This window comes from Physeter macrocephalus, chromosome 6 (genome assembly GCF_002837175.3).
Source record: "Physeter macrocephalus isolate SW-GA chromosome 6, ASM283717v5, whole genome shotgun sequence".
NCBI classification, from domain to species: domain Eukaryota; kingdom Metazoa; phylum Chordata; class Mammalia; order Artiodactyla; family Physeteridae; genus Physeter; species Physeter macrocephalus.
Window position 1 is genome coordinate 5,646,657 of NC_041219.1, and position 14,033 is coordinate 5,660,689.

The window sequence follows — 14,033 nt, forward strand, 5'->3', positions numbered from 1 at the left end:
GAGTAATAACAGTTAATCCCTCCTCACTTTCTACCCACACCCCTTTAAACATCTTTTAGGTTTGCCCTTGTTGGTGTTGGATCTGAAGCATCCTCAAAAAAGTTAATGGATCTGTTGCCTAAAAGAGAACTTCATGGTCAGAATCCTGTTGTGACTCCATGCAATAAACAGTTCCTGAGTCAATTTGAAATGCAGTCCAGGAAAAGTAAGCAACCCCTCAAAGGCTTTTATTAAAAGTTGTACATTTTAACTAATCTTGCTAGCATTTGTTAGATGTTATATTGGAGAAGTTATCTTAATATTTATATTTAGTATTTAGTTCATTGGAGCATCCATTTTAGAAAGTCCATGCTTTGAATTTGATTTAAATTACCGATTATGACTGGTCCCATGTACTGGGAACCTCCTCCTGTTTTTCTCTAGATGTCACAGACCCAGCATTATACAACAGTGTGCAAGTTCTATATCCCTGCCATTCTTGTCCTGTCATTTCCATCGTAAAGAAAAGAAGAAACTACATTCTAATCCTTAGATTGAAGGAAAGTTATGTGGGTGTCTATTATGGTGGGGGAGGAACCATTGATAATCAGAAAGTATTTGTTGATTTTCCGCTTAGCACCAAGACCTTTCACCACTCGGTAAAGTGGCTATAGAGAAGATTTGTCATTATACACTTAAAAATGTTATCACTTAAAGAGATAAATGGATGATCAGGCAATTAACAGAAATTCAAGTGGTTGTTTTAATGTTCTAGGACTTAAAACTCAACTGACGAATGTTACAAAATTTAAATGATTTATACTTACTGACGTTTAGATTTCTGTTGGAGAATTTTGGTCTTTGCAGCTGCAGAGTACTGGTTTTTTGAAAGTAACTCATGTTTGCTTATTGGAAATACATTTAAGCCTGGATCTTTTGAGGCTTCAAAAGAACTTAAATACATATGAATGTTTTCCTAAACCGGTACTTCTCATGTAGTTTGGACAGGCCGAAGGCATCTGCAAGTTAGTATATAGTGTAAATGAACTTTGAAATAGAGTTGTTTCTAATATCTAACAGTGGTTATGTATCAGCAATTTTAATAAATGCTATTTATGAGTATTTGGATATTTGCAGCTACACAGTCAGGACAAATGTCTGGGGAAGGTAAAGCTGGTCCTCCGGGAGGCAGTTCACGTGCAGCCTTTCCACAAGGTGGTAGAGGACGGGCCCGTTTTCCAGGGGCTGTTCCTGGTGGGGACAGATTTCCTGGGCCAGCAGGACCAGGAGGGCCACCTCCACCTTTTCCAGGTAAAATTTTTCTTAAATTACCATGGATAAAATGTGTCTACCTAATACCTCTTTTCCTTTTCTCTCTTTTTCAAGTAATGCATTATTAATGTGACTTACTCTCCTTGTTATGCTATTTTTGGAATCCAGGAAATTTGATCAAGCATCTTGTTAAAGGAACTCGGCCTTTGTTCCTGGAAACTAGGATTCCATGGCATATGGGGCACAGCATAGAGGAAATACCCATTTTTGGCCTAAAAGGTCTTTATTTTTCTCCAAACTTGCTTGACTTATATATAGAATATTTACATCCGTCTTATTTTCTTACCTCTTAAAAAATCCTTTCAAGACCATTTTTCCTTGTTTCACTTTCTAGCTTGGCATCAGAGTAGACTATAAGGTGGGTGATTTCACTGTAAGAAGTGTGTGTACGCTGAAAGATGGAAACTATCTCTAAGCAATGTAATCTATTAAAGTTCTTGTTTCAGTAATTTTTCTTAAGCATAAATTGAGCTAGTTAAATGTGTAAGGATAAACTTCACCTTTGTAATTGTTAGTGTAGCGTTTACCATATGGGTTTCATTTAAAGAGAGTCTTGGTCTATGAGTTAACGCTTTAAAAGTATAATTTTGGCGTGAAGATTAAACTGCCTTATTGAAGTGTTTTTTTTTTTTTTTTTTTTTTTTCTCTCTCTCTCTCCCCTTTATTCTATAGCTGGACAGACTCCACCACGTCCACCCTTAGGTCCTCCGGGCCCACCCGGTCCACCAGGTCCTCCACCTCCTGGTCAGGTTCTGCCTCCTCCTTTAGCTGGGCCTCCTAATCGAGGAGATCGCCCTCCACCACCAGTTCTTTTTCCTGGACAACCTTTTGGGCAGCCTCCATTGGGTCCGCTTCCTCCTGGTCCTCCACCTCCAGTTCCAGGCTACGGCCCCCCTCCTGGTCCACCACCTCCACAACAGGGACCACCTCCACCTCCAGGCCCCTTTCCACCTCGCCCACCTGGCCCTCTTGGGCCACCCCTTACACTCGCTCCTCCTCCGCATCTTCCTGGACCACCTCCAGGTGCCCCACCACCAGCTCCACATGTGAACCCCGCTTTCTTTCCTCCACCAACTAACAGCGGCATGCCTACATCAGATAGCCGGGGTCCACCACCAACGGATCCATATGGCCGGCCTCCACCATATGATAGGGGTGACTATGGGCCTCCTGGAAGGTAAGTTAGTATGTATCTATGAAAGTAGACTTGGTGTATTTGATCTGCAAAAGGTATTTTTCTCTATCAGTGAAGTTTTAAAAAAAATCATGACCTTTTCCCCAGGTACATAATTTTCTGTATTGTTTTCTCTTAGAAGAAGCAGTGTGATATGGTGAAAAACATACTGAACGGGGTTGGGAATAATCCAGCTCTGCCACTTATACAGCCATGTGATTTTAGGGCAAGTCACTTTGTTTTCATCATTTTTAAGTTAAAAGAGGTTAATAAAGATAATTTAAGCAAGCAAATGGGATCCTTAAGCTATTTTTAAGGTTTTAAAGTCAATCTCATTTACCATTGATGACATTACATAGAATACTAAAGTTTCTTCATTGGTTTAGGAATTAGTTTATTAGATAGGTACTATTGATTATCTCATGCTTATCAGGAGTCCTGAGTAGCAGAATTACTAACTTTTAATTAAAATGGCAACATTAAATAATTTACAAGCATATTTGGGTAGACAAAGACTTGTAAAACACAGACTTTATGGAAATTAAAATGGTTAATGGCAATCCTTAGAAAAAAGCTGCATGGAAATCAAGGTGGAACTAAGTGATCCCTAAGCCCCCTTTCAAAGTACTTCTAAAGCTATCCATACTCAAATCATAATCTAGAGATTAATCTCTAAGAACTACTTGAATTTGCCCCGTTCAGTTTCTTTTGAGTTTGTCATTTGATTTTATATTCTTTAACTATCACTGTTGAATGACTTTGTATTTCGGTTTGTCTGACAGTGTTCTGCAGGGATGGATTTGAGCATCTGCCTAATTCTATATAGTTGCACAGGGCCAGGGAAATAAATTTGATGTTGTAAACAAAGTCTCCTGACAGTTATTTATCCATAGAGGTTGTGTCTTTATGTGACTGCCAAAATTGCTTCGTTTTCTTTTGAAAAACGTTATAACTAGGAAGCTAGCACAACTTTTCTCCTGTTCAGCTTAATTTCAGTGAGCAGCTACCTATTAAGTGTCCACTCAGTGTATAGGGGTGGGTTAGGTGGCTTGGTTTGACAGTTTAAAATTTGAATCTCATGTCCTTTTTCTAACATAATAGAATTTCTACAGTGTCAGTTTTTCTTAAAATACATTTGTGTATATATTTTTGGTTAGGGGATCAGATGGGTATGAGTCACAGAAATTAATTGAAATCATACATGGATTTTGAACAACTTGTGATTTGGTTGGGCTGTTTATAAAGTTTTTGGAATAACAGTAATACCTTATAAACATGAAGAAGGTTATATTAGCTGTTTCCTCATTTCATTGGAATGAACTGCTACTGCTTGCCTCAATTCAACATCCTACCTAGTAACTAATAACTAAGATGGCAAAAAGTTTACCTTTTCCTATACTACACATGCAGTCACAATTTTTAAACTTGTCCAGCAGCTTTAGAAAATCTTGGGATTTTTACTTTTTTTTTCCAACAAATATTTACAGGTACTGAGTGCCTTTTTATTTGCCAGATATCCTTCTAGGGATTCAGTGGCAAACAAGATAAGTCTAAAATCTTCTCCCTCCTGAAATTTTATTAGTCCAACAGACATTTATTATCCTTCTCTTATGAATTGGGCCTTGTGCCTAGAGGATCCAAATATAAATGAAACCAGATTCCGTCCCTTGATTGTGTAGGGTTGTATTTTTTGCAGTCAGGATTTTTTGTTTAGATATACATACGTGTTGGGGGGACATCAGAACAATTTATTATATCTGTTTTTGTATGACTCTGAAAAATAGTATATTATAGTTATGTAAATACATAATTTCTGGCCTCCAGAAAGATGAGGTTTCTAAGTTGCTACTTTATTTCAGCTGAAAGATAAAGGAATTTTGCTTAGACCTTCTCTCTTTGTAGGAAAAAGATCACATTTCAATCTGAAAAAGTAACTATTAGCTCTAAGGCACTTGTCAAAAGCAATTATTTGAATTGCTTTACACTATTGTGACTAATTTGGAAAATCTTTTGAGTATGATTTAAGGTTTATTTCGATTTTACAGGGAAATGGATACTGCAAGAACACCATTGAGTGAAGCTGAGTTTGAAGAAATCATGAATAGAAATAGGGCAATCTCAAGCAGTGCTATTTCAAGAGCTGTGTCTGATGCCAGTGCTGGTTTGTATATTTCTTTCTGTATTAACATTTCTTATTTATGTTATTAGGAATGACCTAAAAAGTACAGTCTTGAAGATGGGTCATCTACATGTAGTTATTTTTATATTTACAAATCATTACCTATACTTTATTTAAAAGGCATTGAAGGGAATTTCAATGTCACAGTGTAGTGGAAAAACCCCTAATTTAAAAATTTTACGTGTAAATTTAAATATTAGCTCTGACATTTAATGACTCAGGGACCTTAAGGTAGCTCATTTATTCTCATATTTACTAAATGATTATGTGTTTCACACAGCTATAATAGTAACAAATGGTGTTACTTCATGTACATTAAAGCCTTTCAGAATGGTGAAACTCTGAAAAAAATTAAGACATCTTCTGTAGTGATTTTAAAGTGCATTCCTTTTGTAAAATGGTTGCCCCAAATGGTTTGGTGGTATTTTGAAAACAAAATTTATTTGACTTCGGCCCCTCTCCTTCCACTCACAGGTGATTATGGGAGTGCTATTGAGACATTGGTAACTGCAATTTCTTTAATTAAACAATCCAAAGTATCTGCTGATGATCGTTGCAAAGTTCTTATTAGCTCTTTGCAAGATTGCCTTCATGGAATTGAATCCAAGTCTTATGGTTCTGGATCAAGGTAAAACTTTCCTGTCTCATGTCTATTTAAAACTGCTGCTTTGCAAATAGAAAAAATACTGTGTTTGGGACTTTAATTTTACTTCTTACTGTTTACTTAGCAGCTCGTGTGATCTTGTTGTTGTTTTTGTTTAAACCCTAAATCAAATGTTAGGTGTTTTTTTGCTTAAAACCCTTCAATGGCTTCCAGTTATTCTTAGAATAAGACTGTAAATATTGAAGTGCTGTGTGATACAGTTCTACCTATCTTTTCAGCCTCACTGTGTACCTCTCCTCTGGCTCACTGTTCTCTAGCCACATTGATCTCCCTTCTCTTCTTCTTGACACATCAAACACTTGCCCAGCTCACTGTTTTTGTACTTGGTATTTCTTCTGCTGGGAGTCCTTTTCCCGGGCTCTAATAGCTGGCTCCTTATCCTTCATGCCTCAACTCAATCTAACTTGCTAAGAGGGGTCTTCTCCCAGGTTATTCTGTCATGTTCATTCTGTTTATTTCTTTCATAATACTTACTACAGTCTCTTCTTATTTGTTACTAATGCACATTTTTTTTCACTAGAACACATCGAAAGATGGAAAGGACCTTACCTGTCTTGTTCGCTACAATATTTGTAATGATGAAACAGTGCTTGGTACAGAATGGGTGCTAAATAAATATTTCCTGAACAAAGGAGTTAATGAATAATCTATTTCTTAGTATTTTTATTTTAATTAGGAAGTTCCTTTTTTTGGCATTACTGCTAACCTTGAAATTTTACATATTTTCAAAAGGTAGATCTTTAACCTTGACATGATACTTTTAGGTCTTTAGTGTACTTTATCTAGTGGTAGAGTTGTCTTCATTAAGATAGGAAAAGGGAGCTTGTCTTTGTCATAGTCCCCAACTTTATAATTATTACCTTTTTGACCCAGTGTAAAGATGTTTGGATCTGAACACATTTGTCATAGCTAAAGACTGTATCTTATATAGTCTTCTTTTAACTGTTTAAGTCCAGAATAATAACTTCTACTTTGATCACAGGCTTAGCACTTAATAAGATTTGCTAAGTTGAGCTGTCTGGTGCAGAAATACAAAATAGAGATTAAACTAATAGCCAGTTGTTATTTCCTTGTTGTGAATTTCAGAATTTAGAATAGTAGGATTTCTAAGATACATACTTTGGTTAAAGTACCTGTTTTTTGTTGTTGTTTTTAAAGGCAGTTCATGAAACATTTCTTTTTATTAAATAAAAATGAGAATAGTATCTCAGTGTTTTCTAGTGGTCATGTTTACTAAATTTCTTCTCTGCTTCCCACCATGCCCCTCAGCACCACCACCCCCCAAGCATACCTATGTATATATTTCATTAGAAAGTCTCTTAGTGGGGTAACACTCATGATGAACCATACTTTGGCTAGTGTTTTTTTTTTGTTTTGTTTTGTTTTGTTTTTTTTTTTTTTGTGGTATGCGGGCCTCCCCCTGCTGCGGCCTCTCCCGTTGCGGAGCACAGGCTCCGGACGCGCAGGCCCAGCGGCCACGGCCCACGGGGCCAGCCACTCCGCGGCACGCGGGATCCTCCCAGACCGGGGCGCGAACCCGGCCCCCCTGCATCGGCAGGCGGACGCGCAACCACTGCGCCACCAGGGAAGCCCCCTTTTGGCTAGTTTTAAATGTAAAATTGATATTTACATATAGGTTTAGGTAACCTGTATTAATGGGTGGTAGTTTTATGTATTTAAGTCTTATTATATATTGAGTGATTTCATGAATTTTATGTCTAAAAAACTACCTTCTATATGTTCTTTAGCTTGAAACACAAGTCCTTTGAAATTTTCTCTCCTTTACCTTTCTGCTTTTCATTCAGTAAATACTGCATGTCTGTTTTAGGCTGCTAGTTGTAATAGATGTAATAGATGATACGGTGTATTGCCATGGTTTGTCTGGTTCCCAATTTTTATTTATTTATTTGGCTGCGCCGGGTCTTAGTTGCGGCACATGCGATTTTTAGTTGTGGCATTCGGGATCTAGTTCCCTGACCAGGGATCGAACCCAGGACCCCCCTGCATTGGGAGCGAGGAGTCTTAACCGCTGGACCACCAGGGAAGTCCCGGGTGAATGTTTTTAAAAATGGGATTTCTAGTTCATGCTTGTATGTGAGTAAATCATTTTTGGCAGTTCAGGATATTTTAGTTTAAATTAGATTTATAAGTTATTTTTTGCCTTAGGTATTTTTAAACACCAAAATATTGAATATCTTTTTAAGCTATCTAATTATGGAGAGCATTAATCCAGTAATTTCTTTTAGAAGACGTGAACGTTCAAGAGAAAGGGATCATAGTAGATCACGAGAAAAGAGTCGGCGTCATAAATCCCGCAGTAGAGATCGTCATGATGATTATTACAGAGAGAGAAGCAGAGAACGAGAGAGACACCGGGACCGGGACCGGGACCGGGATCGAGAGCGCGACCGAGAGCGCGAGTATCGTCATCGTTAGAAGGTGGGTATTCCTTGTTCCTGTTGTATTTAACATATGTATTATTAATAGTAATTATAACTCCGAGGCTATTGTTTATACAGTATATACCCACATTTTACATGGTTCAGCTACTTGTTCTGAATTTAATCTTCTGGAAACATCTGAGATAAATGACCGGTGAGTAATAACAGGTAAACATTTTGACCTCTTATCCTTGAATATTGTGTTGCTTGCTTGAGTTACAGCTTTTAGGTTTCAGGTTGTTAATGGTCCTAAGAAATAATCAAGAGGACTCATTGTCTACTTCTAAAAATCTAAAAATTGGAATTCTCTTAATCACATACATAGTTTGCATGTGATTTAAAATATAAAATATAGGGAGTTAATTCATACTATATATAATATGCTTGGACTTTAAAAAATAAAGTTTCTTTCCTTGAACTAACTTTATTTATCCCTAAAAATTTTAAAGAAAATCTGACAGTATAATAGTTTATAATACAGGAAGAATATAGGAGGGTGGTTTCTCAGCATTGAGAAAAACTTTTTTTTTTTTTTTTTTTTTTTTTTTTTAAGAAAAGACACTTTTCCTGCCATCTGGGTTTTGTTTTTAAAAGAAAAGAAACAGTATTCTTTAATTTGCAAAGAAGATAAGAAAGTTACTCAATTAAAATGGATTCAGGGTATTCCATATAGAGAATTTTAAATTGTATCAAATCATACATCCCAGGTTAGAATAACCTTGAAATAATTTTCTTTGATGTTTCATTCATAAACCATAATCATTGTGTCTTTTTTTTCTGTATTTTAAAACTATTGTGTACATTTTTCATAAAGCGGGAAGAGTTGTCTGTTTATACTTCATTTTCACGTGTAATTTTATTTTTATATTTGTGAACAGCGTTTATTCATGTGAAAAGTGGGGAGAGGGCACTATAAGGCTTGTGCATGTGACACAAAGGTTATTCTGTAAACAGATTTTTTTTCTTCATATGTTGGTGGCATAGCCAAAATAAATTAGGCTAAAACAAACCCCTTATTGGTAATTACTCTTTACATGATTATTTTCCATAAAATAAAATGGGGAAATATTGAAAATTCAATTATGGTAATTGTTAGTATTTAAATTGTTATGGGCAAAATCAAAGGCTTGTATGTAATTCTGTGACAAAATAACAGTTTCTTTAAAGTAGATATATTTTAACAAACGAGATCCTTATTTTTATGGTACACAAATAACCTTTTACAATTTTAAGGGCTTTTTGAAGTAAAAAGGCAAGTTTTAATACTTTTCCTTGCATTTTGAATATGCATCTTGAATATATATCAAAACCTTAATTTTAAAGTAGTTCTCCATGTACTGTATTATAGAACTTAATATAAATAATTCTCAAAACATTATTTTAATATGAGGCAAAACTTTTTATTTTTAAAACTAAGCTTATTGAAATTGATACTGTTTTTGGATGTAAGAACTGAATGTTGTATCATGTAAGACTAAATACTAAATTTTAAAGATGTAGCCCTCCGCCTCTCCCACTCCTGCCCACCCCACCCCCCAATTGAATAGATCTGATCCCATCTTACGAAAAAATTCTCAGTGTCCATCAGTGCTTAAGGTGAATTGTGGCCAACTTAGGGAAATGCTTAACGTATATCAGCCATTTCATTTAAAGTAAGGTACAGGTCCTTCAAGTTATATTTTTATTTAGACTTTGTCAGTTATCAACAAGCTTCTAGTTACTGGTCATGATAATGGAACTTGCATAAATTTTCAGTCATCTCCAAGATTGGATATGCCCATCAAGGGCATTCTGAACCAGTTTATACCCAAAGTTAATTAACAAGTCTTCTTAACGGTTTTAGCACAGTTAAGTAAACTCCTTCTGAAAGGTCCATTGTTAATTTTAAATACTTTGAATTAACATTACATTCCGGTAATGGGTACACCTAACTATATCATGGTTTGAGTTTCATTACATTCAGACATTAACTATGAATTCCTAACTTGCAAACTATTGTTGACATTTTTTCTTAATCACTGATGTGTACCATACCAAAATTCCCATGTTTTGTTTGTGCATTAATCAGAATTGAGTTGTAATATTGTTATGTGCCTTCATCCAAGCAAAATTTTACATAAGCATTTCCAGTGCAAAAAATTCTGTTACCCTATAATATTGTACCTTTGCTATACCAAACAGTATTTATTGTGAACATAGACGTGAATAAATGGGTAGGGACTGGGATTAAATATATCTGAGTGAAAAACTTTTTTGAGCAAATAAAAAATATCTGCACGTTTAATCACCATCATAATGAGGTCTATTGACCTTTTTTAGAAGTTTTAAAATATGAGTCCTTTTGAACTTTCATGTAAATCTTAAATGGACTGAATGGAATAAGAGTAACTTGGAAGCTAAAGTGAATGTCAGTAGTAAGTCTGTATACAAATAAAACAATAATGTAATCTATTATTAAAGTGATGATGAATGGCTAAAAGGGCAAGTTCTTCATTTAACTGGAAACTTAAATGATGTTGGCAAGCTGTTAATGTCTGTCCCATCTTAATTTTTTTGTGTGTTTGAACTGTTGGTAATGTTAATTGCATTCTCTCATTTAAAAAATGTATTAGTTTTTCTAAAAGCATTTAATATCTAAGTTCAAATATATAATATTTTAATGGGAATATCGGTATTGTAAATTTCAGCATGTAAATATATTGTGCTTCATATTCTGTAATTTCTGCCTCTATTCTCAGACCACTCTGAGCAAAACAAAAGTAGTTCAGTGTTTTAAGATTGTATGCTTTTTACAGAAATAATTTTGTTTTCATAGTTGTTTTCTTTTGTGTTCCTCTTATTACTTGCTGGGAACAATCCGACTCAGCAGATTTCTGTTAACAGTTCCACTTTTCTTTGTATACTGAAGAGTAATGAAATGAAATTATTTTTTTAAATACTGTTTATTCATGCTTTTCCTCTCTCTGACACATGATGTTTTACACATTCTCAAATTATTATCCATTCCTTTGATTAGATTTTAAGCATCATATATGGGGTATAGGTTAAGTAACTATACTTTCCTTTGCTGTATGATTACTTTTCTCCTATCACAAATACCATGGTCTTAGATTTTGTTGTCATTGCACAGGATTTAGGGTGTTTTGCATTCCTCATTCAATTTATAGCTTTGCATTAATTGGTGGGGGGAAGCCAAAAGAATCAAAAGTTCTTGCATAAATGTTAAAATGTTTTTATCTCCTCAAGAGTTAGTGTTACTTGAGTCTTATGTGAAAATTAAATTCTTCTAATTATCTGATGAATGATACTGGTGGTAATGAGATTTAAAAATTATTTCTGCAACTCTTAAGTCATCTGAGATCTGACTAATACTGTCCAGCCCTGTGTTTATGGTTTCCCCATATATCCTAACTGCTTCATCTGGATATGCCAGCTCTCACTTTTTTCGCTCTAATTTTCCTTGTTTTTAGTATTATTTGCAAAACCTGCCTGACTACACAGTTACGTTAATTAAAGTGAGAAGAGGGTAAGAAGTGATCCTAGAATGGATGTATAGTGTGTGTTTTGCTCACTGTGGTTTAAGAATATGGTTTTGTTTACAAATGATTAATGTTCCCTGTTTAAAAAAAAAAAAATCAGTGCCAATGTGAGTCACCTTGATCTCTCACCTTCATCTCAGTGTGAAATTTACTGCCATTGTTTTAGTTTGTAAATTAGATTGTTTTGAATAAATAATGATTTGAGTGAATAGTTAGCATTATTTAAAGGAAATCTAATAACCAAAAAAGGAGTAAGGGTGTCATATATGCTGTCCAAATTTACTAATTTGCCTTGGTGGTAGCATGTTTTAATTCTCACAGTGAAATCTAAATCACGCAGCAGCTTATTTTGAAATGTCCATTTTGTCAAATTTTTGGGCAAAGCTGGGTATTCTTTACCTGTGAAGTTTATTTCTACTATTTAGTGAACTGCCTAGAGTAACAATCCTATATATGTTTTATAGTGTAATGAAATGCGTTAGTTAAAATGAGGTAAGTACTATCTGCAGAGGTGCAAAGATGAAAGTGCGAAATGTTTTGGTGGTAAGGGAGTTTTTTGTAAACATCTACAACAAACAGGATTTTGTGTAATATGTTCTAGTCAATGCAAGAAGGGATTTTGATTTTAAAGAGTTCACTTGTATTTAGATACTTCTAGTTCTTTTGCCCACTTCATCTCCTTTCCTCTTATTAAGAAAAAAGTGAATTTTATTATACTGCGTTAATAAAAGTATATCTCAAATTATATTAGAATCCTTCTAATTCAGTGTATTAATGTGAAAACCTGTAAAAGATCCATATCTAATATATATTTTGAATCTTTTACTTGAAAGGTGAATGAACTGATACTGGTAAATTTGCTTGGATAAGTTTTCTAACAAACACTCGTAATTTGAGTTGTTAGTATTGACTTGATCTTGCATTATCTCAAAATGCAGGTGCTTCTTCTGTATTGAAATTTTAACTTAGTGCTCACTTTATATACTTCATTAAAGAGCCATAGATTCCATCTGTCTTAGTTTTTTTTTAACAACTGCTTACATAGATCTTCCTTCTATAACTGATAGCTAAAGCAAGAAATTGTGTGGCTTTGACATTACAGATTTGACCACATGGTATTCTGAAAACATGACCGTTGAATGTATTTGTCACTTTAAGCTTCTTTTTGATATCTTTGTTTATGTAGATTTCTACTTAGAAACTTGAGACTATAATATGGAATTGGGTTATTGGAAATGGGTTGTATTGCCTTCAAATTTGCTTTTTCTTTTTTTTTTCTTTTTTTTTTTTTGAGATTGTAAAATTTTGTATTTCCAAATGGATAAATGTAAAGTGTTTAGAAATAGAAATAAAAACTGTCAGATTATCCCCCAGATTTTGTCTGTATTGTGAAAATTAGAGACTTATTAATAGTAAAGATCTATCTATAAGGCAAAAGATAAGTGCATTCATCCTAAAGATATGTGTTGTAATTTCACAAACAGGATTCTCTACCTAAAATAGTAAAAATTCTCCATTGGAGTGATATAAAATTACATTGTATGCCATGTTTTTTGGAAGGGTTGGGTATTTTTGTTTTGCTCACTGTGACTTAATTTTTCCCTCTTATTTAAATCCCTTCCAGCATGACAAAATAATTAGGGAGATAACATCCTTTTGCAATAAGATTTATGAATTTCCCATTAATCTATTTTTTCAGATTAGAACATGTGCCTTGTCTCTCTTTAATATTTCAATACCAGTTCAAGTATATTGCAAAGTAGTAAAGATAAAATGTGTGAAAGCTACCTTTCTAGATTTTTTTCCATGAAATAATTCCACCAAAAGCTTTATCAGCATAAGATAAAATACAATGAAAGGTAACATTAGAAATGGCTTAAGTATCTATTTGAAAAATATGGGCAAATTGAAAACTATTTAAAAGTCCAGGATTATAACATCTGCTTTTTCCTTTTGTAGTTGTAAAATTTTTTTACTGCTAGGCAATGTGAATGCATATGTGTACTGATGCTCTTAAGATGCTTACCCTAATTGAGGAGGAAAGGACATAGAAGAAAAATTATAGTTGTGACAGAATATTACTCTTAATTGTAGAGCAAAAGTATTTTTCAGTTACTTTTATGGAAGACTATCACTAAACATTGTGCACTTTTGCCTCTTACATCGTATTATTGAAACACTCTCTTGGAATTTATATTTTAAATATCTCGTGTTTCAAGTGATCACTTATAACCACGTTAATTGAATGTTTCTTTTGTGAACCTCTACCTGACGTTTGCATATTTATGTATTCCTGAAATTTTAGGTTATCTCATATATTGGGGGTTTTTTTCTTTGTGTGAATTTTCAATGAAATTTATCATTGTAGATTCCCATTTAGCTTGTTTTGGCTTAGTTTATATACTTAAATTAGATATTTCAGTGTAGGTGGAATAGAGGGACAGTAATGTTATAAATTTGTATATGTCTAAAGATTTGTACGTGGATGTCATTATATTTATTTAAATGTGCATACTGAGCTTATAAATTTTGTAACATGGAGGACCGTTTGATTTATAACATTTGCAGAAGTTCCTGTATGTCAAATACAACTAATTTGTAAAATAATTTATTGCATTTATATTCAGTTCTCATTTAATTGTTTATGAGTTATATAGAATTTATGTGGGTGAATGAAAATATTTACATTAAAATCATCCAAGCGTTTTTCCATTTATTTTTGTAG

At 34.2% G+C, this 14,033-nt stretch overlaps 1 protein-coding gene across 6 annotated transcripts in view; it reads left to right on the forward strand.

Annotated features, from left to right (window-relative positions):
• Positions 1-14,033, forward strand: part of CPSF6 (cleavage and polyadenylation specific factor 6) — a 40,357-nt gene that overhangs the window by 14,341 nt on the left and 11,983 nt on the right. For 2 of the 6 annotated variants that reach the window (XM_055085192.1, XM_024122777.3), the window contains exons 4-10: positions 60-205; positions 1,117-1,290; positions 1,420-1,530; positions 1,984-2,488; positions 4,531-4,646; positions 5,139-5,292; positions 7,575-7,767. In XM_055085192.1, the coding sequence (XP_054941167.1) occupies positions 60-205; positions 1,117-1,290; positions 1,420-1,530; positions 1,984-2,488; positions 4,531-4,646; positions 5,139-5,292; positions 7,575-7,764 (1,396 nt within the window). In that variant the 3' untranslated portion in view covers positions 7,765-7,767. Of the gene's footprint in view, positions 1-59; positions 206-1,116; positions 1,291-1,419; positions 1,531-1,983; positions 2,489-4,530; positions 4,647-5,138; positions 5,293-7,574; positions 7,768-7,847; positions 7,985-14,033 lie in introns of those variants that run through there. The other 4 variants (XM_028490362.2, XM_024122778.3, XM_024122779.3 and 1 more) reach the window with 4 other exon arrangements.